At 38.8% G+C, this 24,029-nt stretch overlaps 1 protein-coding gene across 1 annotated transcript; it reads right to left on the bottom strand.

The window, feature by feature from the left end:
* Positions 1-19,858: 19,858 nt before the first annotated feature.
* ly6pge (lymphocyte antigen 6 family member pge) lies at positions 19,859-23,845 on the bottom strand. The gene is made up of 3 exons (XM_084092463.1): positions 23,448-23,845; positions 20,962-21,078; positions 19,859-20,638 (listed from the first exon to the last, which is right to left on the bottom strand). Exons 1-3 carry the CDS (start codon positions 23,506-23,508, stop codon positions 20,448-20,450), a joined length of 369 nt encoding a protein of 122 aa, XP_083948589.1. The 5' UTR covers positions 23,509-23,845; the 3' UTR covers positions 19,859-20,447.
* Between the last annotated feature and the right edge of the window lie 184 nt (positions 23,846-24,029).

Genomic DNA, 24,029 nt, shown 5'->3' with positions numbered 1-24,029 from the left:
TAATTACAAAATGCATTTTAGCATTTGATTGTGCTACACTGCTAATTCAAGGCTGGAATAACTACAGTAAGCAGAAGTCATGCTGCTAAACAATTTAGTTTAGTTAGTTACTACCCAACACGGTTTGCATGTACCCATCAGTGTAAGAGTTAGTCGTGGGGCGGGAGGGTCACCGAAGCTGGCGATGGTACGTATAACTCATTTTCCCTTGAAACGTAGCAATCACGCATCACAACAACACACACCTATGTGTACAGCCTCCCATGAGAAGACGCAGAGTTTCATCCTATTTGCACCCAGAGTGTCAGCATAGCACCCAGGCTGACAGTTCCATTTCTCCATCTCCCTGCGGTCGGGCTCACGGTGCATCAGGCCACGGAGGCTTCTGAGGTGGGCGCAAGCCTCCAGAGTGCCTGGAGTAAGGTTTGTAATTAGCCACTTGCTCCGTGGGGCTGATAGAGGAGAGACGGGAGGGTTCGCTAGCATGAGTGTGTATGTGTTAGAGCATGTGTTTAATGCTAGGCATGTGTGACCGCGGGTGACAGCCTGGTTTTGGGAGGCGAGAGGAGAGATTGAGTGCGCTGCGATGGTGCCTGGTCACAGTTCGGTTGGTGAGAACGGCGCCTCGGGCTCTGCTGGTGATTGCTTTGATGTGAAATGATTTCACTGTACCCGCCGGTGGAGTTCGCAGACCGTGGGCGCATTTTGATGCCGCCAGGCCCTCGCTTAAATGGGCTTGCTAATGTTAACTCACACACCCGACACGCACACCTCTATAACACAAACTGAGCTAAGTGAGAACCCAGCTGCTGTTCTGATCATCAGGTAATGTCTCCTTAGGACAGACCCGGGCCATCAACTTGAGAGGTGCAAATGAAACAAACCAAGGGTGACGGCCATGAAGGGTGGGAGACACATACACAGGCTATGAGCTCAATGGCACAGTCTTCTAAAAGATATTAACGGTCATATCCGCAGTCCGTTGCTAAGGGATTTTTTTTACTTAAATTTACATTTACCAAGACTATCAACTACCCTGGAAATCCAGAGTTCTCGCGAGAGCACAAGTTGAATTTGCTCAGCGAGTTACTCTGGTGTCGAGTAATGATGCTCATTAAATATGCCCTTGTATCCGAGCTGCACCAATCACATCGGGTTATCTGATATACGCGGGCCAGAGGCGAGCTAAACAGATGATGACAGCGCTGTGACGTCGAAGTCATTAGTAAACATTGCAAGATGGTTATGGATGAACACCAGTTGTTTGAAGCGGCTTTGGCCGCTACAATGAACGAGTTAGACTTGGCTTTTTATCTAAAAGAGGAACAGAAGACGGCGCTCGAATCGTTCCTTTGCAAGAAGGACGTTTTTGCTGTTTTGCCGACCGGATAAGGCAAGAGTCTAATCTACCAGTTAGCTCCGCTGGTAGCTTGTTGTGATTGGTCGTAGTGTTATCCAATTGCGTGCAGTGAGATTTTCAAATGCATACTTGGTGCCGCCCCTCGAGCCGGCCGATTTTCATTAGTCGATGCCAGACCATTAATCTTTCAGACTTAGGTCTGGATTTCCAGGCTAACTATCAACCGACATATAAAAAGAAAAAAAAAGAAAAAAAAAGCTAGATTTAGCTGGTAACGCTTTATAAAACAACAACAACAACAACAAAATGAAAAAAATACAAATCGGTAACACTTAACAAGGTTCGATTTCGATAACATTAGTTAAAGGCAGGGTAGGTAGGATTTTTCTAAAAAAAAAACATTCCAAATTTGTTTAAACTGTCTTTATATACCAATACATAATTAAAATGTAAGTACTCTGAAAAAGAGAGTATAAAACTGTATAAAACTCACGACTGTTGTAAACACAGCTAATTATTTCCATTCACTCCACCCCCTCCCTTCTGAGCTCCTTCCAAAGCCACGCCCCCAAAACACATGAACGCGCGACGCCGAACGCTCAGGCTCAGCTGGAAGACGCATTTATTTACTTGAGACGAGTGGAGAGGAAGGAGTGCAGTGCATGCAGTGACATCATGTCAGAATCACATGTAATAAAATACCTTTATCACTATAAATATAAACAAATAAGATGGCTTTCAGTACTCACTATCAAGCTAGCATATCGATACTGGTAAAGTTTAAAATACATTTTGTTTGATTCGGTAACAAGCTATATTTAGGCTATAGGTAACGAGCTATATTTATAAGGCAAAGCTAAAAACAGGTTGCATTGATACACGTTTTTCCATTACCATCAGTTAAACTGTGATGAAGGTGAATTTTGTGTAAGGTTCATATACGGTGTTTTGCATGTAAGAGTTTCCATGATGAAAACATTGTTGACTCTGATGAGGACTAACGTTACACTCCGGTGACAAGTACCGCATCGTCGGTTCAAAGACAGGTCCGGGGTCGAGGGCGAAGCAGAGGAGGTTGTTCAAGAGTGCGGGCAACCAGGGTCCGAGGAAGAGATCCAGGAACGGGGTCTAGGAACACCTAGGCCAAAAGGCCAAAATTTCAGCAATAATATAAAATAAAAAACAAAATAGACTTGATCAAAAGTGATGACAAACATGTTACAAAAACTCTATTTTGATGTTAAAAAAGAAAATGTATTTCAAAAATACTGTTCTTTTGAGCATTTTATTAATCAAAGAATCCTAAAAAAAAAGGTGATCACAGGCTTAATGATTCACAGGAGCATTTCAATACTGATGAAGGCAAGCCAGTAGCTAATTTTCTAACTAATTATATGGTCAAGTCACCCAGGTGTGTGAGCATATGTGCGATGTGCTTATGTTCTGGTCTGTTTGTGAATGTGCTGTGCTGCTGAAGCACCTTGCCTAAGGTGGAGGTCTCTAGCAGACCGCCAGCATCTGCTGCGGCTCAACACCGCCCTGCCCAGACACCATGAGTGAAGGTGCAGGTATAGCCATCAATTAGATTTTAACAAATGACTTTCTAAGTGCATTACCCAGGAGCTGCTAAATCGGTCAGCCCCTCCCTTTCCCCATCTCGGAAGGGACATCAGAGAAAAACGGAGATAAGAGCAGAACTTTTTCCCTTTCTTTTCCACAGTGTTTTGTTCCACATCACGGCCAGCTGCTTGTAAAGTCAGCTATGGCCAGGGGCGCTGAGCGTTGGATCGAGAGGGGGGGACCTAACCGCATCTCTAGGGGCCGAAACGGGAGGTAGGGACACAGAGACACGTACTAGACCATGTTCACCCCAGGCTAAGGCCATAAAGGCCGCTCGCTTTCTCCCTTCCTCTTTCTCGATCTTCGTTTAAAGGGATAGTTCACCCAACCATTTAATTCTGTCATCATTTAATCACCCTCATATCATTCAACTTCATTCAAATGACTTTCTTTCTTCTACAGTATCATAAAACTAGGTACATTTACAACGATACACTTATAACGGAGAAGTTTTTTCTTTGAGTTTTCTGCGTACCGACGAGAAGACAACAATGTCAAAACGATCCCTATTCACAAGGATCCGCGAAAATGACTAAAACCTCTGTAGTCTGCTGCTAGGCCATTAGATGGCGATGAAACACTATAGACTTGACATTTAACACGTTTTTAATTTGTAAACAACACGTTTTTTGTTGTTTACATGAAGACCGTTTTCAAAAGTTTGCGTTTTCACGCACCCAAAACACTGCTGTCGTGTAAATGAACGGCCAAAACGCATAAAAAGTTTTACGTTTTAGTTGAAAACAGTGTCGTGCCCCTATATTGCAAGCAGTGTTTAAAATTTTAACAAAATGAATGATGAAAATGTTCATTAATAAAGGGTTTTCATGATTTTGTCAACAATAACCGAGATGAGACGAAAAACACACATCATCATGATGATAAACTGAATTAAAACATGCTACTGAGCAAAATATGAAAAGATAACAAGATAATACTTCAACTCATGTCTGAAGAATATGAACACCGCTAACCTGAAGCGCTTTGCTAGCAGGTTAATTAACTCACCCAAACAAATCATATATTCATATATTCATATATATATATATATATATATATATATATATATATATATATGAGATTATTTAAATATAGTCCATCCATCCATCTTCTACCGCTTATCCGGGACCGGGTCGCGGGGGCAGCAGTCTAAGCAGGGATGCCCAGACTTCCCTCTCCCTAGACACTTCCTCCAGCTCTTCCGGGGGGACACCAAGGCGTTCCCAGGCCAGCCGGGAGACATAGTCTCTCCAGCGTGTCCTAGGTCTTCCCCGGGGTCTCCTCCCGGTGGGACATGCCCGGAACACCTTCCCGGGAAGGCGCCCAGGAGGCATCCGGAAAAGATGTCCGAGCCACCTCAATTGACCCCTCTCGATGTGGAGGAGCAGCGGCTCTACTCTGAGCTCCTCCCGAGTGGCCGAGCTTCTCACCCTATCTCTAAGGGATCGCCCAGCCACCCTGCGGAGAAAGCTCATTTCGGCCGCTTGTATCCGGGATCTTGTCCTTTCGGTCATGACCCACAGCTCATGACCATAGGTGAGAGTAGGAACGTAGATTGACCGGTAAATCGAGAGCTTCGCCTTGCAGCTCAGCTCTTTCTTTACCACGACAGACCGGTACAGGGACCGCATTACTGCAGAAGCTGCACCGATCCGCCTGTCAATCTCCCGTTCCATCCTTCCCTCACTCGTGAACAAGACCCCAAGATACTTGAACTCCTCCACTTGAGGCAGGAGCTCTCCACCAACCTGAAGTCACTGAAGTCAACTTACAAAGTTACATGCCAGTCAAAATGGGTCACGTTGTGAATGTGCTTTTTCCATAACAACAACCTATAAAACATGTCTAAAACCATTAATAACTAAAGCATAAAGAATTCATAACATTGTATTACAATAGTTTACTAATTTTAATAAACAGACCAAAATTTAAGCAATCCGCCCTAGCTCAACTTGGCACGTTCATGATACAGTTGCTCATAGGAGAAACAGAAAATGAATCTCTCTTTTAAATGAAATCTTTTCATTGAATCAATTGAGTCAATTCTTAAAAACTGTCTGAAAGATTAGTTCTCAATTCTGGTAGGCTATTAATTTTTCGAGTTCAATTTAACAACCTGGTCACAGTGGCTAACAGCTTACTGGAGGAGAAGATCAGTGGAAAAACTTAGCCTAAATTTGGTTCTCACACAGACCATATGAAGACTTACAAATTACCACAGTCTCACTTTTTCCCTGAAAAGATCACAACAAGCGCCAATTCTTCCTCTCTCAGTCAGTTCATTTAAAGCATATTCACACAAACACTGCCCTTCAGAGCCATATAGAACTCGTCAACTTTTCTCATCTTTCACTTTGTGGTACCTCTCCATTTCTCTTGGAGGCATTACAGTGTGACACTGGGATAAGTTCAACGGCTTTCACTTTATCACAAGTTTCTGAGTCACACACTACTTTCAGTCATGGCAATATAGCAGGAGTGATTCAGCCAAAATGACACGTTGCCATAAGCTTCCCTAGACACACAAAGCCCAGTGGTGAAAACTGCTGCTGTTAAGGCCATTTTTCAGTCTTATTATCATCTTTGAATGATTTCACCAACATGTTTTGTGCCACTAATGGCACTGTAGGAAGCACTTAAAAGCTTACCAGTGTAAAATCTGTGACTTTCAGAACTGAACTCCAACCTCTGAAAGCTTCCTTTTTTACTCTTTAGAAAGACATTCTTTGACTGTGACTGAGACTTTGCTATTTGTTTGTGAAATCAACAGCGAGAATGCATGAAATGTTTCTCCAAAAACACAACAAACTTACCATGGAGACTTGGGTTGTCATGGTTTTGTCCCAGCAAAGAGCTTCCTGAATGGTGCATTATTTCTCATCTCTCCTAGACACAAATTAAAACACAAGATTCTGCAAGAGTCAAAAAGGATTAAACTGAGCTGAATCAAATAGTCTTACTCCAAATCTGATTGACAGCACTGCATTTACTTTACATGAGGTATAAATGATAACAAATACAGTTTTTCCTCAATGGCCAGACACTAAGGGGCTGTTTACACCTGGCCACTTCATGCGTTTTCTCAGATCGGATAGCTATCCGATCGTGAAAAGACCAGGTGTAAATGCCCTCCGAAACGCATTCGAGACGGATTTGAATCCGATCGCTCAAACCACTTCAGGAGGTGGTCTGGGCCGCATTCCAGACGAAACTGGACAAGTGTAAATGCATCTGGTGGTTGAATCTGGTGGTTTTTTGGTCCTCCCAAAAAAATAAATAAACGTGTGAGAGCGTGTTATAGGCTATATGTCATGTTATAGCCAGATATGACGACGCTACTGGAGCACGCATCACTGCAGATGAGAAGCTGAGCATCTATTCATTAAAGGGTTAGCCTAGTTCACCCAAAAATGAAAATTCTGTCAGTAATTACTCACCCTCATGTTGTTCCAACCATGTAAGTCTTTCGTTCATCTTCGGATCACAAATTAAGATATTTTTTATGAAATCTGACAGATTTCTCACTCCTCCATAGGCTTTCAGAGGGACCCAAACTCGCCGGCCCAGAATAGTTATTAAAAACATCGTTAAAATAGTCTTATAAATAGACCGTTTTGCGCTTCCGGCAATGTCGGGACGTCATCTTGTACAGTAGATGGCGGTAATACTCCCAAGGAGTGAGCAGCCAGTAACAAGTAGAAGAAGAAGAAGAACGCCGTAATCTCAGTTCTCGCGCATGCGCCCTGGCGCTCCCGTGAACTCTCGTCAGAGGCCCACATTGAAGAACAATAATAGTTGGATAAAGTCGTTATTTTTGTTGTTTTTCCGCACAAAAAGTATTGTCGTCGCATGATAAACTTAATGTAGAGCCACTGTAGTCACTTGGACTATTTTAACGATGTTTTTAACAACTATTCTGGGCCGACGAGTTTGGGTCCCTCTGAAAGCCTATGGAGGAGTCAGAAAGTACTCAGATTTCATCAAAAATATCTTAATTTGTGATCCGAAGATGAACGAAAGACTTACATGGTTGGAACAACATGAGGGTGAGTAATTACTGACAGAATTTTCATTTTTGGGTGAACTAACCCTTTAAGCCAACGTGCAAACTATTTCAAATCAAAGTGAAAGTAAGTCGCAGACGCTTAACACACAATCATCATCATTAAAAGTAAAGAAACGAAATGATCTTACCAGGGCTGTTGCCGCTCTCTCTTATTGCGGTCTTTGATTTTCAAATTTTAGCTGATGATCAGTAAAATGCAGCTCATATCTGTTGCTTTCGGTGACGTGCACTCCATTAAATCTGCATGTAGCGCGGGAATTGAAGATTGGATTTAAATCCGTTTCGCAAAAACACATTTATGTGACCAGATGTAAATGGAATCGTTTTGATAAATCAGATTGCTATCCGATCTGAGAAAATGCATGAAGTGGCCAGGTGTAAACAGCCCCTAAAATTAATTCTATTTGCCACAAATCCTAAACCATAACATAATTTTTCAAAAGGACTCAAAAACTACAATATTTACAATATTATAATACACAATAATATTTGTGTTTTTTTACTCTAAACAAACACATACATTTTACAGTGTGCTCAATACAGAAAGACTGGCATGGTAAACACATGGTACAAGACCAGTGAGAAAAATAATAACATCCTAAAAAGTCACAGAAGAGCTTATTAATTCAAACAAGTGCTCAAGTTAGCAGAAAAGTAATAGTGACAATGGCTGGCAATGGGATGTGAAGTTTACACACTTTTTAACCATGCATAACTGGCCTTTGACCTCTGACTGAATAAGGCCAGTGATATGATTACAATCCCCATGTTGACGTGTTGTTCAGGAATTATATGTGCCATGCCATTCCCCAGGAATCTTCCACTGACAAGCTGTCTTTTACTACTTCTCTCCGCTATTCGCATAAATAATAAAAAGAAAGAAATAAATAAAACCAGTCACATACACAGATTCGCTAAATAATAAACATCTCATCTCTGGCTGGCTCAAACATGAGATTCTGTGGAGGAGAGCCACTTATTCGCTGAGCGAGTTCGCAGATCCTTCATGTGTGTGCTAGACTTGCATACCCCAGCTTTTGTTTATTGATAAAATGAGTGTGGAAATTAATTTCCACTGCACAGACAGTGTGGCCTCACCTTTGAGTCTGTCTTGCTGTTTGATAAAGCAGAATGTAATTAAATCATTTATAATGCTTTTTTTTTTTTTTACAATTATAAGCCTTCATTTTGTTCTTTAACTCACAAACTTTTTCATTACAATTTTTAATGCATAAGCCTCAGGCGTCAAACACATCAAGATTGGTGGTTAAATAATTACATGGTGTCCCATATTACGTACATTACAATTTTAGGACATGCTTCATGCTGTCCAATTAGTCAAAAATATGGCACTCAACAGCACCCTGCTCCTCCACTCTCACCTGTCTTCAGGGTGATGAATCATCCCTCCTGTCCTGACTTTAAATATATATATGAGAACAGCACTGGGTGGGAAATCATGAGTCTTAAACTGTCTACTTAAACTGCTAGAAAAAGGCAAATACGCTTTTGAACACAAATGCTCACTGTTTATACTCACATATGAGTGTGGGATTGAAATAAAGGTTTTGACAGGCTTTTCCCAGTGAGCTTTCCCAGGTTAATGCCTGTGCAGAGTTCATTAGGAAAAACACTAATGGAGAAGCCATTATTGAAGAGCAGAATTTTAAAGAGACCTCAGAGACTATGTTATAACGGTTTTAGATGACTTACTTTAGCTGTACATACAAGACACAGGAAGCATACAAAATATTTGAATGATGGAAGTAGTGATTTATGCTTAAAATGTTTAATTCAGATGGAGTATTAAATTATATATAATATATTACATTATATTTTATACAACGGTTAGTTGATTTTTGAAAACGATAGGGATTTTTTTTTACTCTTTTTGCAGGTTACATCAATTTACCAGTAGGTGGCGACAAATTACTTTTTTTTTATGAGTGATTGATTGAATAATTCAACTTAAGTCTTTCAGCAACACAGATTAATACATAAACTAAGCAAGTGTCTTTAAGTATGAGTCGTTGAATCATTTACTCAACTGATTCATTCAACTAATTCATTCTGAGAATGCACAATATTCTGCTTTGACTTAGTTTGGTACTACTTCTGTTGCAAACGCAAAAGAAGACAATGGAACTGGCAATACTAAGCCTCGCAAACTCCGTTGCTCTGAACACAAGAAATTTCATTATCAGATATTTGGAACAACAGCTCTTTTATATTATTATAATAGATTATAGAATACAAACAGACATTTTTAATAAATGAAAGCAAGTGATCCAAAAAACACAATCAGCATATATCTATCTATAAATTACAGAAACGTCTGTCTGTCTGTGTGTCTGTCTGTGTGTCTGTCTGTGTGTGTGTGTGTGTGTGTGTGTGTGGGTGTGTGTGTGTCTGTCTGTCTGTCTGTGTGTCTGTCTGTCTGTGTGTCTGTCTGTCTGTCTGTCTGTCTGTCTCTGTGTGTGTGTGTGTGTGTGTGTGTGTGTGTCTGTTACTCGCATATCTCTCGAACCATTAGTCCGATGGATTTCAAACTCGCCAGATGTCTCGCTACGGGCACGAGTAAGTGCAGTGCCAAGTTTGACGTTGTTTGGATGAGAAATGCAAAAGATATCGTTAAATATATCATTTTTAGAAGGTTGTGGTTTAAAAATAAACATTCTGACATTAGAGGGTTGTATCGGTCAAAGAAGCCCCAAGAAGGTTGTGGTTTAAAAATAAACATTCTGACATAAACACTCAGTCAGCTACACTGTTTACTTCTGAATATTATAGTTTGGTTCCAGAACATGATAAATCCATCTATCTATAAATTACAGAAACGTCTGTCTGTCTGTGTGTCTGTGTGTGTGTGTGTCTGTTAACCGCATATCTCTCGAACCGTTAGTCCGATGGATTTCAAATTCGACAGGTGTCTTGCTACGAGAGACATAAACACGAGTAAGTGCAGTGCCAAGTTTGATGTTGTTTGGATGAGAAATGCAAAAGATATCGTTAAATATATCATTTTTAGAAGGTTGTGGTTTAAAAATAAACATTCTGACATAAACACTCAGTCAGCTACACTGTTTACTTCTGAATATTATAGTTTGGTTCCAGAACGTGATAAATCCATTTTGATTAATTTGAGTAAAAATGTGTTTTCTTTACCAAGAAAGTGGCAAGATGAAAACCACTATTTTCTGTTTCAAACTTTCACATAGCATCTTTAGGTTATAATAACATAAAAAATTCAAATCCAGATTTTGATTTTCAAAGATTTATTATGAAAAAACTGATTATTTTTTCCCAAAAATGCAATAAATTCATGACACTTTTTTTCCCAAAATGCAATTAATCCATTGAATCAATATAAAAGTTATTTTTTATCATATTGAAACTGTTGAAATCAGCCATCGCTAAGAAATATCTCCTGAACTTTTTTGTTCAGCGATCAGCTCACAAAAACTGATTTTGCACGGGCACTTTGCACTGCTCCCTGAATCAACGCGCTTATTCATTTGTGGATGTAAACTGAATCTATAAGTCAGCCATGCTGTTTACTTCTGAATATTATATTTCATTCTGGTGCACTTAACGTTATCGCTACTGTGTAAATGCTATTCACCAACTAAACATATCCTTTTCAATGTGTTCACAGTCTCTTTCACGGCCATCATTTGTAGTTGCCTATGCACAAACTGTTTCCTCAAGCATAGCGTTTTCTCGGAGTTCACGTTGTGCTTTCTACCATGCACAAATAAAAATGTCACTGAACTTTTGCTGTGTAATTGTAACAATATGCACTCAAACACACCAAACCAACAATTACTAAAAACACACTTAAAAACTGATTTTGCACGGGCATTTTGCACTAGTTATGAAAATTACAAATCAAAATTAAGTCAACAAGCTGTTACACTGAGTTACTGTAAAATAGCTAGTTTTTGAGAGCCAAACCTTAAAAAAGTTGAATACACGTGTTTAACATGTATTTTGTTTTATAATTAATAAAATTCATTATTTTTATTTTTATTATTATTTAAAAAAGTAATTTAATGACTCAAATTAATGACATTTTTACTGAATGTGCTTCAGCTTCATCCACTTATTTTCATTATGTCTCGAAAGATTTCATCTCGAAACGTTGTATGACTCAGGAGTAGGCCTATTTCTATGTGTGAAACAGTTGTTGAGTGAAACATGGGGCGCACAAACGCACTAAAGTGTCTGTGATTTTACAGAGCTGTCGTCAACACCGAGACCGTTTTCAAAAACACGCACTGAACGCACCCCGTCGCCTTGGTTACACACATCAGCTTTGTCCACTGACTGGGGGAAGTGAGACTACTAAAATTGAGCACATTAAAAAAAAAGTCTTGAAAAAATGACACCACATCCTGAGAAAGCAGGAAGGACTTTTCACAAGTTGATGTGGCAAAAAAAAAAACACTGAACCAAGATGTAGTGTTATTTTAATTAAAATTACACGTGCCATTTCTTGAATGAGTCATATAGTTTATGATGCAGAAGCTGTACAGAAGGTAGGTAGTCAACACATGAACACATGGGATGATTTGAGCTGTCACGCCAAATGTGTGTGGCTGCTACCCCTGTTGGCACTCTAAGGAATAACACACAAAACTAGAGAGAACAATCCCTGAATGCTTCCCCTGACTCCTGTGACCCCCTTCAACCAGGCTACATGCCTTCCTCCCCTCTCTTCTTGTATGGCTCTTACAATCCCTCTTGCGTCCCCCACAGAGAGTAGCTTAGGTCATCACAGTGTGCTGTCAAAACCTGTGACTACTCTGCATCAGAGGTATAAGGGTAAGAGAAGCACAGTCTTCATTCCGCCTCCCGAAGTTGACCTGTAGCTACTTTCACAGTGGGTTACATTAAGGCAAGGAAACCTGGATACGGACAACTGGTCAGGATCCGGATTTATACAGCTATCTTGTAATGATTTCCAAAACATCCCAGCTTGTTTATGTTTTGAAAAACCTAAAATGCATTTTATTTTTTTATAAAAAACTCAAAATGTGAGAGCTATGGCCTAGTGATTAGCACAAGCTCCAACATAACTAAAATACAACCTGCTTCGTTTCCACAATTCGATTCCCTTCTTCTTCCCATCCTTTCTTTTAGGAATGCATGATATTGGCAGGACTGGTCATTCTGCATCAAAAAATTAAAGCAAGGTAGAAGAATATTTATATGATTGTGATTAGGAGACTAAGATATATTACTGACCTTTAGATTTCCACATATAAACGGGATGGTTTGTCATGTTTTCTGATTTCTTTCTGATCACCATCTTTCTGATAACATTTGAAAATTTCCATGTATTCAGATACTTTAATGTACTTAATATGAGAATTATTTGCAAAAATATTATTTATTAACACTGTTGAATCTTTAGCAAATCAGCATATCGGTTTTGGCCAAAATTTTAATATCAATGCATCCATATACTTTACATTAATTTCCCCAATACTTTTAACCAAAATTACTCAAGTAAAATACAAGTTACGTGTTTCAAGTATGAACTATATTAATAGATGGGACTATAAAAGTGAAATGCAGAGAAGTCGAGAGTATTTAGTATAGTTTATATTATCATGGTCAACAAAGGCAGAAATGACAAAAAATTAAAAAAATCACAACAATAAAAAATCCAGAGTTTTAGTGTAAGCCCTGAATTATGGCATAGTTTCCACTTTCCAGTTAAAAAAATATATATATTGTGATTAAATACATAACTCTTCTTGTAACAGACAATGTGAACCATCCAAACTGCCATTTGAGCAACAGCCGCACTTTATCAAGGTTACGTGAGGAGAGTCCTTATAAATTGGCAGTTTCTCATTAAGTGTAATGTCAGCCCACTCAACAGGCGTGCAAACATAAGATGAGTCCAACAGAATGGCAGGATTTCCTGTGCAGGAATAAGAGCCAAGAATAGGAGCATATCATAGAGGGATACATACAGTAATAATGACATGAGTCTGAATATATCATCTCGTAACTGTCTGCCAAGGTCTGTCATTGTCTACCAGCCCTGCAGGATCTACCAGCCCACTGCAGTAACTGGATGAACTGAGTAGGAAGGAGACAGAGTGTAAACATGCCGGAGCAGAACCCAGGGTGAAACCGCATCTGTCAGAAAAACTTTTAATGAGGGTTTAAATGCAACAGCACTCACGTCTTTCAAGAGGAGGATGGGGGAACCTGCAGAGATTGATTTAAAGGGATGGATAAAATAAGCATTTAGTCACTCATGTTGTTTCAAACCAGTTTGGCTTTCTTTCTTGAAGAAGATATTTTGAAAAATGACTCGGTGTGATACAATATCAAAGGGGTCCAGAGTTGTTTGGAGCACAATGAATGCTCTTTAGAATATCTTCTTTAGTGTTCCAAGGTTTGATAAAGAGTTTGATGATAATGACGGCCATTTGAGTGCAAATAAGACATTCTACTTCCTCTTCCATCATTATAAAAAAAGAAACACAATGTCTCTTTTCCATTTAGCCAGTATGAAGGGCAACAACTTGTGTGAATTAGTATCTCAACTTATGCCTGCACTATTAGTTTAAAGTGCCTGAGAGCTTACTTGAAATAAGTTTGAATCAGTTTGCTAACAAAGGCCTCGGAATGTGAATGTTTTCATGCAAAATACTTTTCTGAAAGCCCTATAAATAGTTCAGAGAGGCTTATGCTCCACTCTCTGCAGTTTTCAGCCAATGGAGGCTGATTCAGGCAGAGCTCCTTCAGTACTGTAAATGCCAGCAGTCTAATGCTCCCTTATGTCCTGCAGTTTTCGTTGCCCTCTTCTAATCCGAGTTTGGACTCAAAATACGCCCCTGCCTGTTCCCGAAAATCTGCAATTGAAAAGGATAAGAAAAAGAAAGTGCAATGTTTGACAGGTAAAAGCACACTGTCAGGTTAATCAAGTTCATTTCTAGTCCAAGTGATGAGTCATGTAGAAGTTGGCTAGCGAGTAGCGAGTTGGACGTTTAAGAACACAGCCAGCTGTGCCTCCTCCATTATGGCACCTGGCAGCCGCTGTGCCATGCCTCCGTCTGTTGGTAGCGCCAGGCTCCCTCTTCTCTTCTCGCCCAGTGTTATGGGGTACAGACTGCACAGGCCTGAGAATCCTGGCCCGAGGCCCGTCTCTCCCCACCCTCCCTGCCGGTTCCCTTTATTATCTCATGGTATTCCTGTATTTGCACTCTTCTCTTTAAAGGACTGCATTACTTCCACCTCCACAAACTTGTCAAAACCAATTTGCTCCCCTATTATCCCCTGAACTGATTTCGCAGTGACCTCCTCTCTCCCCCCACTTGCTCACCCCTTTCTCCTCAACTCACTGCATCGCTCAACTGAAACCCCAACACGACCTGTGCTCCAACTAAACCGAACACAACCCCCCTCCCCACCAACTCAACCCACCCTTCCTGACTTGAGCTTTACCTGCACAGTGTCCGTCTTCCTTCCTCCCTCACTAAACTCCTTTTATCTGGCTTTATTCTACAGTCCTTTATATTTCAAATCCTACTCTGGAACACAAAAACAAAGGAAGAGGAAAACAACAAAATGCAGAGTCTAGGGAAACACACTGAACCTCCATAAAAGCAAAGGGAACATAATATACTTGACAAGCTATGATGGAAGCACATCTCTGTCACCCCTTCATGGCCTCCCCTTCCGCCTCCCTTCAATTAACGTTTCACCAGTGACAACATGGAGGATCTTCATTAGGGGAGAATGCTCAATTATATCAGTTGATATTCGTTTCCAAAACTAATTATCCCAGTTGCATGGCATGGCTGACTGAGCCTGCCCCTGCCCCAGGGCGCAGCGGTTACTGATGTGACATGGCTTCGGTTTGGAGTTTGGCTGCACTCCATCCATGCCTTTTCTATTCTGAAGTGGCTGAATACATCCTCTACATTTAATTCTCACTTTTTTGGCGGGTTTAGGCTGGCAAATACATATACAAGCAAATTAGCAGACTCTGATTGGCAGGTAATTGCTTGGCACTTATGTAGTCGTTTTCTTCTTTTGAACACCAGTGTTATTGTGTTCGTGATTATCGAAAAGTAAATTACTTTTTTTTTTCTTAAATACAAACTAATATCTGTGAAAAACAAACTAAACTAAAATTAAAACTTATGCATTTTTTAAAAATTTGCATAAATATATTGTAGTATTTAGTGAATTACCTTGGGAGCCCTAAAATATAGCCTATATATATTTTTTTTTAAATTAAACTAAGCTAAAAATTATTAGACCGGTGAGAACTAACATTGCCTTTATGTATAAGGCATACATGTACTATACATATAAAAAGGCACAAAAAAAAATCTCATCTCATCAAAACATAACACATCTCTCAACATAACTAAAAAAACATAAAAATGTCCATAAATTAATTTTAATTTTATAATAAATATTACTGTGATGAGGTTCAAGGGTTTGGAAGGAAGAAGACAAGGGACGACGTGACTGGGACTCGTACTTTATTAAAAATAAAACAAAACAAACAAAAGGCGCGCACAACGCGCATTCACCGTGGCAACCGCGACGGCACAAAACAGAGAGCTCGGTTCCACCGGTTTTCTTCAGCTTTCTCTCTGCGTCCAGTTTTCTCTCCAGTCTCTCGTACGAGTCCTCAGTCGTTCTTTCTCGTTCCAGCACGGCTTATAAACGGTCTCTCCACGCCAATTACTGCAATAAGACACAGGTGTTCGTCATTTTCACTTGACCTACTTCTCGCGCTGAGCCACGCCCCCCTCGCCACAATTACTTTGGGTTTCAAAAAACTTTAAATGTTCATTAATTTGTCAGTGTATTAACTTGGTAATTTAGCCCTGAAAACTATTAAAATTTTGTAAACAAAAAATGTTAACTACAAAAACTAAATTGTAAAACAAAAATAGAAAATACATTTTTTTTAAAACAATAATAGCCATGTTGGTGTTGAACACAATGCTGAGCTGTTCACTTGCCTATGGAACAATGGAACTGACAATGGAACTGTTACAATAATTGTATTTAATTTCAGGTATTTTACAGGATTTCTATTCAATACAACAGTCTAAATGAGGTATAATCACTGATGCAGTATCACAGTGTGCACCATCAACATTCAGTGTGGCCCAGAGGGGAATGAGGAAATAAACCTTTCATTTATGCTGATGAGGAATCATATGTGTTATTTTAAGGCAAATAAAAACTTTTTACTCTCGTTTATTCATGATTTTCTCTGGATCTGATTACATGAATACACTTGCAAAAATAAATCCTAAAAAGTATGCCACTTAAATGTAGTTGCTTAGAAAATAAAACCGTTTAATCAGCTTTCTTGTGAAATCTCTGAAACACAGCGGCTCATCTCACGTGCATCAGATGTACCATCCTGCATAGAACACTAATCTGAAATAATTATCACGAGTAAAACCATATAATTAAGTCTTTCAGTGTCACTGGTCTAAATCTTCAGTCAAAATGTCCTAAACTGAAAAAACCTGCTCTGACAGGGAAGCAAGCAAGCAGTCAATTGTGGATACAGAGTAAGTCGACTGCAGTGACAAATGATTAATCACAGCCTAAAGTGTGAAATGTGAGAAAAAAAATTAATTAGATTTCCATTTCACCATGGTAAACGAATCTATAGATGTCATGTTAGATAAAAAAAAAGGAGGCCTGTGCTTTGCTATTCACAACTAGATCAAAATGTGACATTCATTAAAAATGTATTCACACAAACTTTGCAGATGGCTTGTTTGCCAGGTGCAAAATGTCCTCTTAAAACAATTATTTAAAAAAAAAAACGTTGTATAAAGTTTATAACCTTGTCTCTTCTGTGTGTTTGCTCACTTGCTAGCTGTATTAGCTCACAGAACAAACAATTTAGGTTCATTTCAAAGTAGCTGAGGCCAGACTGATTATGCATAACTCTCCAATTACTCTCCCTCCTTTTCCCAATCCCGGTTTCTGAGCTTACCCTCTCTGCCCCTCTTCTATCAAGCCTCTGTGCCCTCCTCCCTCCCTGGAACCAAAGCCCTGGGTCCGCAGTCCGGAGGTAGATCACTTTAATTCTGCTTCATGGATCTTTTTCAAAAAGGACCTGAGACCCGGAGACCCCAAAACCAGTGACCGCGGGCTGAACCCAGACCAGCCAGCCGGGCTCCGCGCACTCGTAAACACAGCCATCATCTCACATGCTCCCTTTTCCACACCACACTTTTGTTCCCTCCCAATCGGGCTCAGAGAGTATTTGATGTGGCCCACTAAAATACGTGCCCCCGAATATCTGAATGACACACTTGACTTGACCCATGCTGCTGTTTAGTACCTATATGGTGAATTCATGGAGAGAAGAGGAAAAACTGTCAAATAATTGACCAAATTCTTTATGTTCTGATGTAATACCCGGCTTTCACCAGACAAGCTCAATGGGCTCTTTCTTCAAATCACTGAGCTGTAAATGGGTCAATGACATACAAATTTCTCAACAATAAGGTAAAGGACCAAATAAAGTTGAAAACAGATGTGGCAAATTCTTCGAAATGTACTATTTGTATTCACTTTGGTTTTATAATGGTTTTGAAAAGCTTTTATAGCATTTTCAGTTTAAATTCTTAAAATGTCATGTGGTGCAACCGTGATTGGGTACAATTAAACATTATTCATATTATTCAAAAATATAATTAATTTTTTTAGAAGTTGCAGCACACCTAACATCTGAACTAACCCTGACTTGTCAGAAAAATAAAAAATGATATGGTATTTTAAGACCATTTAATACTGTTAACAAAATCCAGATTTACTTTGTCACAAAAATATCAAAACATTAAAAAAAATAACATAAAAACGTATATATGTACGTTGCACCCTGGACCAAAAATTTGTCCTCCTCTGAGAAAAACACAATGAAGCCCAACCCAAATGAGATTAAAAAAATAAGTTATTCATCATCTTTTTAAGATTCTGGTAGCCTGCAAAAAGCAATTATGAGAACCTAACATCACATAGTTCATAATATGTGGACCAAAATACAACGTGTGCTGGCAAGACTTTCTATAAGATCAAAACGACCATCGCCTGGTTTTCAGCATACCAATAAATGGCACTTGGCTTAAGGCTTGCCATAGTGAAAATGGGATTTACAGTAATCGTGTCCCTAGGTGGAAATGGATTAGACTTGAACAGCTACCTAGGGATGATCAAATGAGCAATTTCTTCTATAGATGGTCACCATAGCAATGACCTTTACACATGCCACTGATGGCAGCCAGTACAGCATATTTTAATACAAATGACAAGAATATTTTTTTTTGGATATCATTTTCCCTATAAGCTTAAAGGCACCTCTCTGGTTTACTATGATAAAATTTAGTGCAAGCTCAGAAAATATTAGTCAATAGACATTCGAAGAATTTTTCATGAAGGAAAAGTCCCACACTGCCATTCCAGGAACCTTAAAAATTACATTGCAGAATAATTGTAAGACGCACTTTACCTAACCTTTCTAGCCTTGCAATCTGCAGCTTTACTCCTCATGCCTTGTTGAAAGTGTATGAAAACTTCAAATAAAGCTGATGAGTTCTGATGAGGCCTGACACAAGCAAAGCAGAGCACCCACTGGAACGGCCCTGGAGCATCACAGTTTGGGGTCATTCTTTATCCCCCTCTGGGGCAGCTCGTTCACACTATCACACCTGTCTGTCAAAAGAAAGACTTACAAGCCTCAGCAAAGCGAACAAGAGAAGAGAGAAGGTTTAGCCATGCAATGGACAACAGGCAGAAATGGTTAGGTTTAACTTCATGTCCTGCTTTGACTTCATGACCAACATGATTTTAAAGACTGAACTAAAACCTCCAAGGAACCAAAGCCTTTTCTTCACACAACTGGCAAATTAATTTGCTTAAATCACATCTCTCTCTCTCTCTCTCTCTCTCTCTCTATATATATATATATATATATATATATATATATATATACACAAGAAAAGAAGAAGAAAAACGAGTGTACTGACTAAACCATAGACATATGGACTATACAAACATTAAGGGATAAATTTGCATTAGATATCATACCACGTCATATATTTTTTTTTAATAATAATTAATTAATTAAAATGTAAGAAAGATTCTGAAAGCTTCTTACACAGTTTGAACGACAGCACATAATTTAATTTAGCAAAAATTACAATAATAGCAACTATTTGGCGGAATGGCTAGCCGACTGGGCTAAATATTTGAGAAATGAGTTTTCTAAATACTTTTTACATGCTTAAAATGAAATGTGTTTCATCAAATTGATGGATCAACAAAAATAAACCAGGATTAGCGTTAATCATGAACCAACAACTCTCAAATTCACAACACATGCAACGTTTAAGGCCTAACTCCTCACGCCGCCACAGTGGTGACGATTAATAGCCGATTATTCAAATACTTCAACAAGTTTGCGTGAGGTTATGCAGATGAAAACCTTATAACAATCTGTCCGCCAGACGTGCCTACCTTGGCCGGGTCAGGTGTTCAGGGTGGGCTGGAAATTATTTGGATATAATTTTAATTCCAACAGCGTCCCTGTCGTTAACTGCTTGATGATTGTTGATTTGTTAATTTACAGCGGCACCTTGTGTTAAATAGAGGTAAAGCAGGTGTCGAAGGAAACGCTTCATTTTGAATATATTTAAAATAATAATAATCTGATAATAAAAAACGCATTTCACCTTCCAGATAGTAGGCTTATTTATAATAATAATAATAATAATAAAATAAATATAAAAAAAACATTAAACTATAAGGAAAAAGCAGTGTTTATTTACAATCAAGCACAAAAGCAGAACAGACCAGAGAATGTGCATTCTTGCATGTTATCTTTATGTATGGAGAGACATGAAAATAAAATTACACACATTAATATACAACAGGTTTGAGACTCATCTTAAGACATCTCTTCTCGCTCTCTTTGTTCATAATACTAAAGCGGCTTCACCCAAAAGTTCACCCAGGAGTTTGGAATGGCATGAGGGTGAGAAAATGATGGTAGGAGTTTCATGTTTGTGTAAACCATCCCTTTAATAGAGTTCATTTAGATTCATTTTGCCTAATTAATCAAGGCTTTCAGCTTTATTGAATTCCTAGAAAGTCTGAAACAATAATAAATACATTTGCTTTATGCAGAGTCGAAATGTGACAATAGGCTATCTGTGTATGTGAAGTTCTGTGTGTGAGTGCTTTATATGCTCAACCTTATATGCATTGCAATCACGATCCCATGGCAGTACACATGCTGACATTTCAACAATCACAGAGTATACAGAGTTCCGTCAAGTTCCATAATGGCAATTAGACTTTAATTGTCAGGTCAGTTCATCTAGGGTAACATTAGTTTGACAGCAGATGCCAGACGAATAACAGAAGGCCCAGAAGGAAGCCTGTGGTGTTTCTGGTGGCGTGTCCTGCCACATTGCAGTCATCGGAGTAGCAGCAGTGAACTTTGACCCCGGGAGCTCTGTAGCCCTGGCTGTTAGCCTGGCTGCAGAAGGATTTGTAAGAGCACGACTTCATTACGCCACCTAACAAAGACAAGACGGGTATGAGAGCGTGATTACATATTAATGTGCTTTGATCCTCCTCATAAGGAAGCTGTAGACCTCCTGCTATTTCTAAGCTTGTGCCCAGACAGAGCAGTCTGTCTTCCTTACACACCAACCTGATCCAGTGCCTCCCCTTAAAACACACACACACACACACACAGTCGTTAATGATTTTTCTAAAGATTTATCCCGCCGTGATTTATCACCTACATCCAAGGAAATAAAAAAATGTTCTCGCCCAGTTTCCTCTCATTCATCCATGCAGGAAGATTAACTATTAACAATGTACCCATTAAACTTACTCCCATGTCCCCGAACAACAGCACATGCATCCGAGTAGCTCGGACACGTTTTGGAGCCCTGGCGATTACAGTCTTCATCTGTAGAGCCCATGCAGGTGTAGCACTTCAGCGCCTCACCTAAAGAGAGACAAAGGGGAGGAATGCAGCTGAATAGGAATTTTCCTCAACAAAAAAAAAAGGCCTAAAGTGTAAGTGCTCATATATCAATATTTATTACTTTTCTTAATCAGTATTTTGTGTCTTGTTTTCCAGTAAAAATGCAAATATATATAATAAATAGAAAAAAAAAAAAAAAAAATTATTTAGATTTTGTATTGCTTACTTTATTTAGTATGTTTATTTATTTGTTAATAGGGTAATACAAATTATTCAAGATGCATTCTCTGAAAACAAGTCTTAATATTTTATGCAGTTTTATCACATATAGCCTACATTTCTTTTGTATTAAAGGTTTTATATTAAAATTTAAAATAATTTATTTAAAATAAAAAGAATAAATTACAATAAAAAGAATAAAAATGATTAGATACCTCCACAAAGTTTTTTTTTCTCTCTTTTTCTATTTCTTTTCCGACACTTTAATGATGTTGCAAGTCAAAATTACCCACAGTGCAATGCATCCATGTACACAAATGCCTATAGGCCACGGCTCCACCAATCAAGGCATATTTCTTCTCCCAGGTGCCATAATAATTTGCATTTGACTAAAGCTTTATATATTTTATGACATTTTTATTTGTTAGTATGGAGAAGGGAAAATTACACTACTTTACAATGACATACACATACACACATCTCAATTTCCACCATGAAGCAGCTTTAAGACTGAAGCAAATATGGCATCAACATGAGATCAATAAAAAGAGATAATAAAAAAAAAAGTAATCTAAAATCCCTGCTCCATGAAGTCTATAAACAGAACATTGACATTTCATCCTAGACAGATCTTTGCTTTTGCAAACCCAAGGGAAGTCAACAGAAGTCACAGCAGAGAAACATATCAGTGTTTTTAACTGTCTTGTAAATGCCCAACAGTATATGTTATGGCTAAGCATTTTTCGAGTGCTCCTTTCTTATCTCCTAAAAGTGCTTTTTTTTTTAAACAAACATCCTTTGAAGTTCAAACCAACAACATCAGACACATAAGCTCTATGCCAGCATGACTGTAACACCTTCAAAAACAGACATTGCTTTTAAAATCTGCTATGTGTGTTTTAGCACTGTTAGTTCACCCTAAAGACATCCTTCTGCTGCATCTGAGTCACTCTCTTTGATAGCAAAACCTTCAGTTCACAGGATAGACTCAAACTTATTTACTGGCAGGTTATTCAGGCTGTTTGGAATGAACTTTTAAAGTGCTTCTTGTTGAGTTAGTCTCGGAGTTATAAACCACTATCCACCAATCATTACTCTTGTCAACATTGATAATGACTGAATGATTTCTGAAGGTTCATGTGACAATGAAGACTGGCGTAATGACTGCTGAAAATTCATCTTTGCCATAATGTCATTTTAAATTGTAATAATTGTACATATTTCAGAATGTTCTAGAGTAACATTTATATAAGAAATGTACAAAACACCCTGTTGAGAACATTTGAGATAAATCACTGGTTTGGAACTAATGCTGCTGTCTCCTTTATTTGCCTACACCGAAAACCTTCTGACAGAGGTTAAGAATAAAGTTCTTACATATCATCTGCACACAAAATCCATAACAAGAAAGAACAAGCATACTGTATGTCTCACCTCAGCTGTCACTTGTCAAATGTATCCAGACAGTTTCGTATTACAGCACATACTTGCAGTATGTTGCGAATATTTCAGCTGTCATTTCTCAAATATACCGGGATAGTTTTGGACTACAATAACATATAAAATATGTTTTTTATAAAACAATTATAAAATGAAGTGCAAGAAAATATCCAATTATACTCTATCTGAGCCAAATCCCCTCCATATACATTTATTATTAGCTTCAATGTGTAATTTTAGTTTCCATAAAAAAGTGGCTTTTACTATACTCAATTAACACTTAGGTCTCAATATTTCACAGCAGATGCATGTAAAGTTTCACTGAAGAATTGTGTTTTACACCATTACTACTGAATGCACTGCTGTTTTGGACGGTTCTAAATGCTAACGTGATATATTCACTCTTTTTGGGTCGAGCAATAAATCGACTTACAAACTCTTTTTAGCCCTCAATCTGTTTAAGGGATTGATTTGCACCAATTATTTTCTGTTAGTCCTTTAACACCGTCCTCAAGGCCAACAAGATATCCTCAAGCAAAAGGACACTTCAAAATGAGGAAATTGGATAATCATTAAAAATGATAAAAAACGACAGAAAAGTAGCCTAGACAGAGAAGTCTAGACTAAAAAGCTAATTAGGATTTGTGAGTGTGGCACACATATAGGAACTGAGAAGACAAGAGCAAAAAACTCTTAAAAAGTAGAAAAGGCAAGAACAGAGAAGTACTCACTGTGAGCCGCGAGGAGGATGAAGCCCAGGCCCAGAAGCAGGGAGAAGTGGACCGCTCTCATGTCGCCGGTGGTCTATGGCTGTCAGGTTAGCACGATGAAAAGCAGGTTGTTAGCTCTTAAAACCCCTGAGCTTAAGCCTTTCTTTTGGAGAGCTAATACTCAACAGCAGTGAGGACACAGATTACCAGCCTTGTCCACTGAGGCCTGTGCTTCTGTCTTAAGATCTGAATGGATTCTCACCATCTTGACTAATCAGAGATGAGGGATCGGTGACTGTGCTCCACCCATACAGTGTGCGAGCCAGGGGTCTGATACTCCCTCCAGATTTCATTCAGCTAATGCCTCCATGCACAGTGCGTTTATCAGTGACCAAACTCACATCGTTTCCCTTTGTGACATAGCAGAACAGTGATCACAGCCAATCAAACAGTTGATGCAAAGGCTATCTGAATACATGCATGGTAAGGGTAACCAAAATCAAACCTTTACACCAAATGAATGAGTAGATCAGCTTATAATTATATAACCTTCTATTTTTATAACTTCTATTTTTCTTAGTTGTTCTTCCTACAACTTCTTCC

Source organism: Abramis brama (genome assembly GCF_963993115.1).
Source record: "Abramis brama genome assembly, chromosome: 19".
Taxonomy (NCBI): Eukaryota; Metazoa; Chordata; class Actinopteri; order Cypriniformes; family Leuciscidae; genus Abramis; species Abramis brama.
This window is presented reverse-complemented; position numbering and strand designations above follow the sequence as displayed.

Coding starts and splice junctions, on each gene's coding strand:
- ly6pge (XM_084092463.1), bottom strand. CDS start 23,508: ATGAGAGCGGTCCACTTCTCCCTGCTTCTGGGCCTGGGCTTCATCCTC. Junction 21,079..23,447: donor CATCCTCCTCGCGGCTCACA/GTGAGTACTTCT, acceptor GTCTCTCTTTAG/GTGAGGCGCTGAAGTGCTAC. Junction 20,639..20,961: donor TGTTGTTCGGGGACATGGGA/GTAAGTTTAATG, acceptor TGTCTTTGTTAG/GTGGCGTAATGAAGTCGTGC.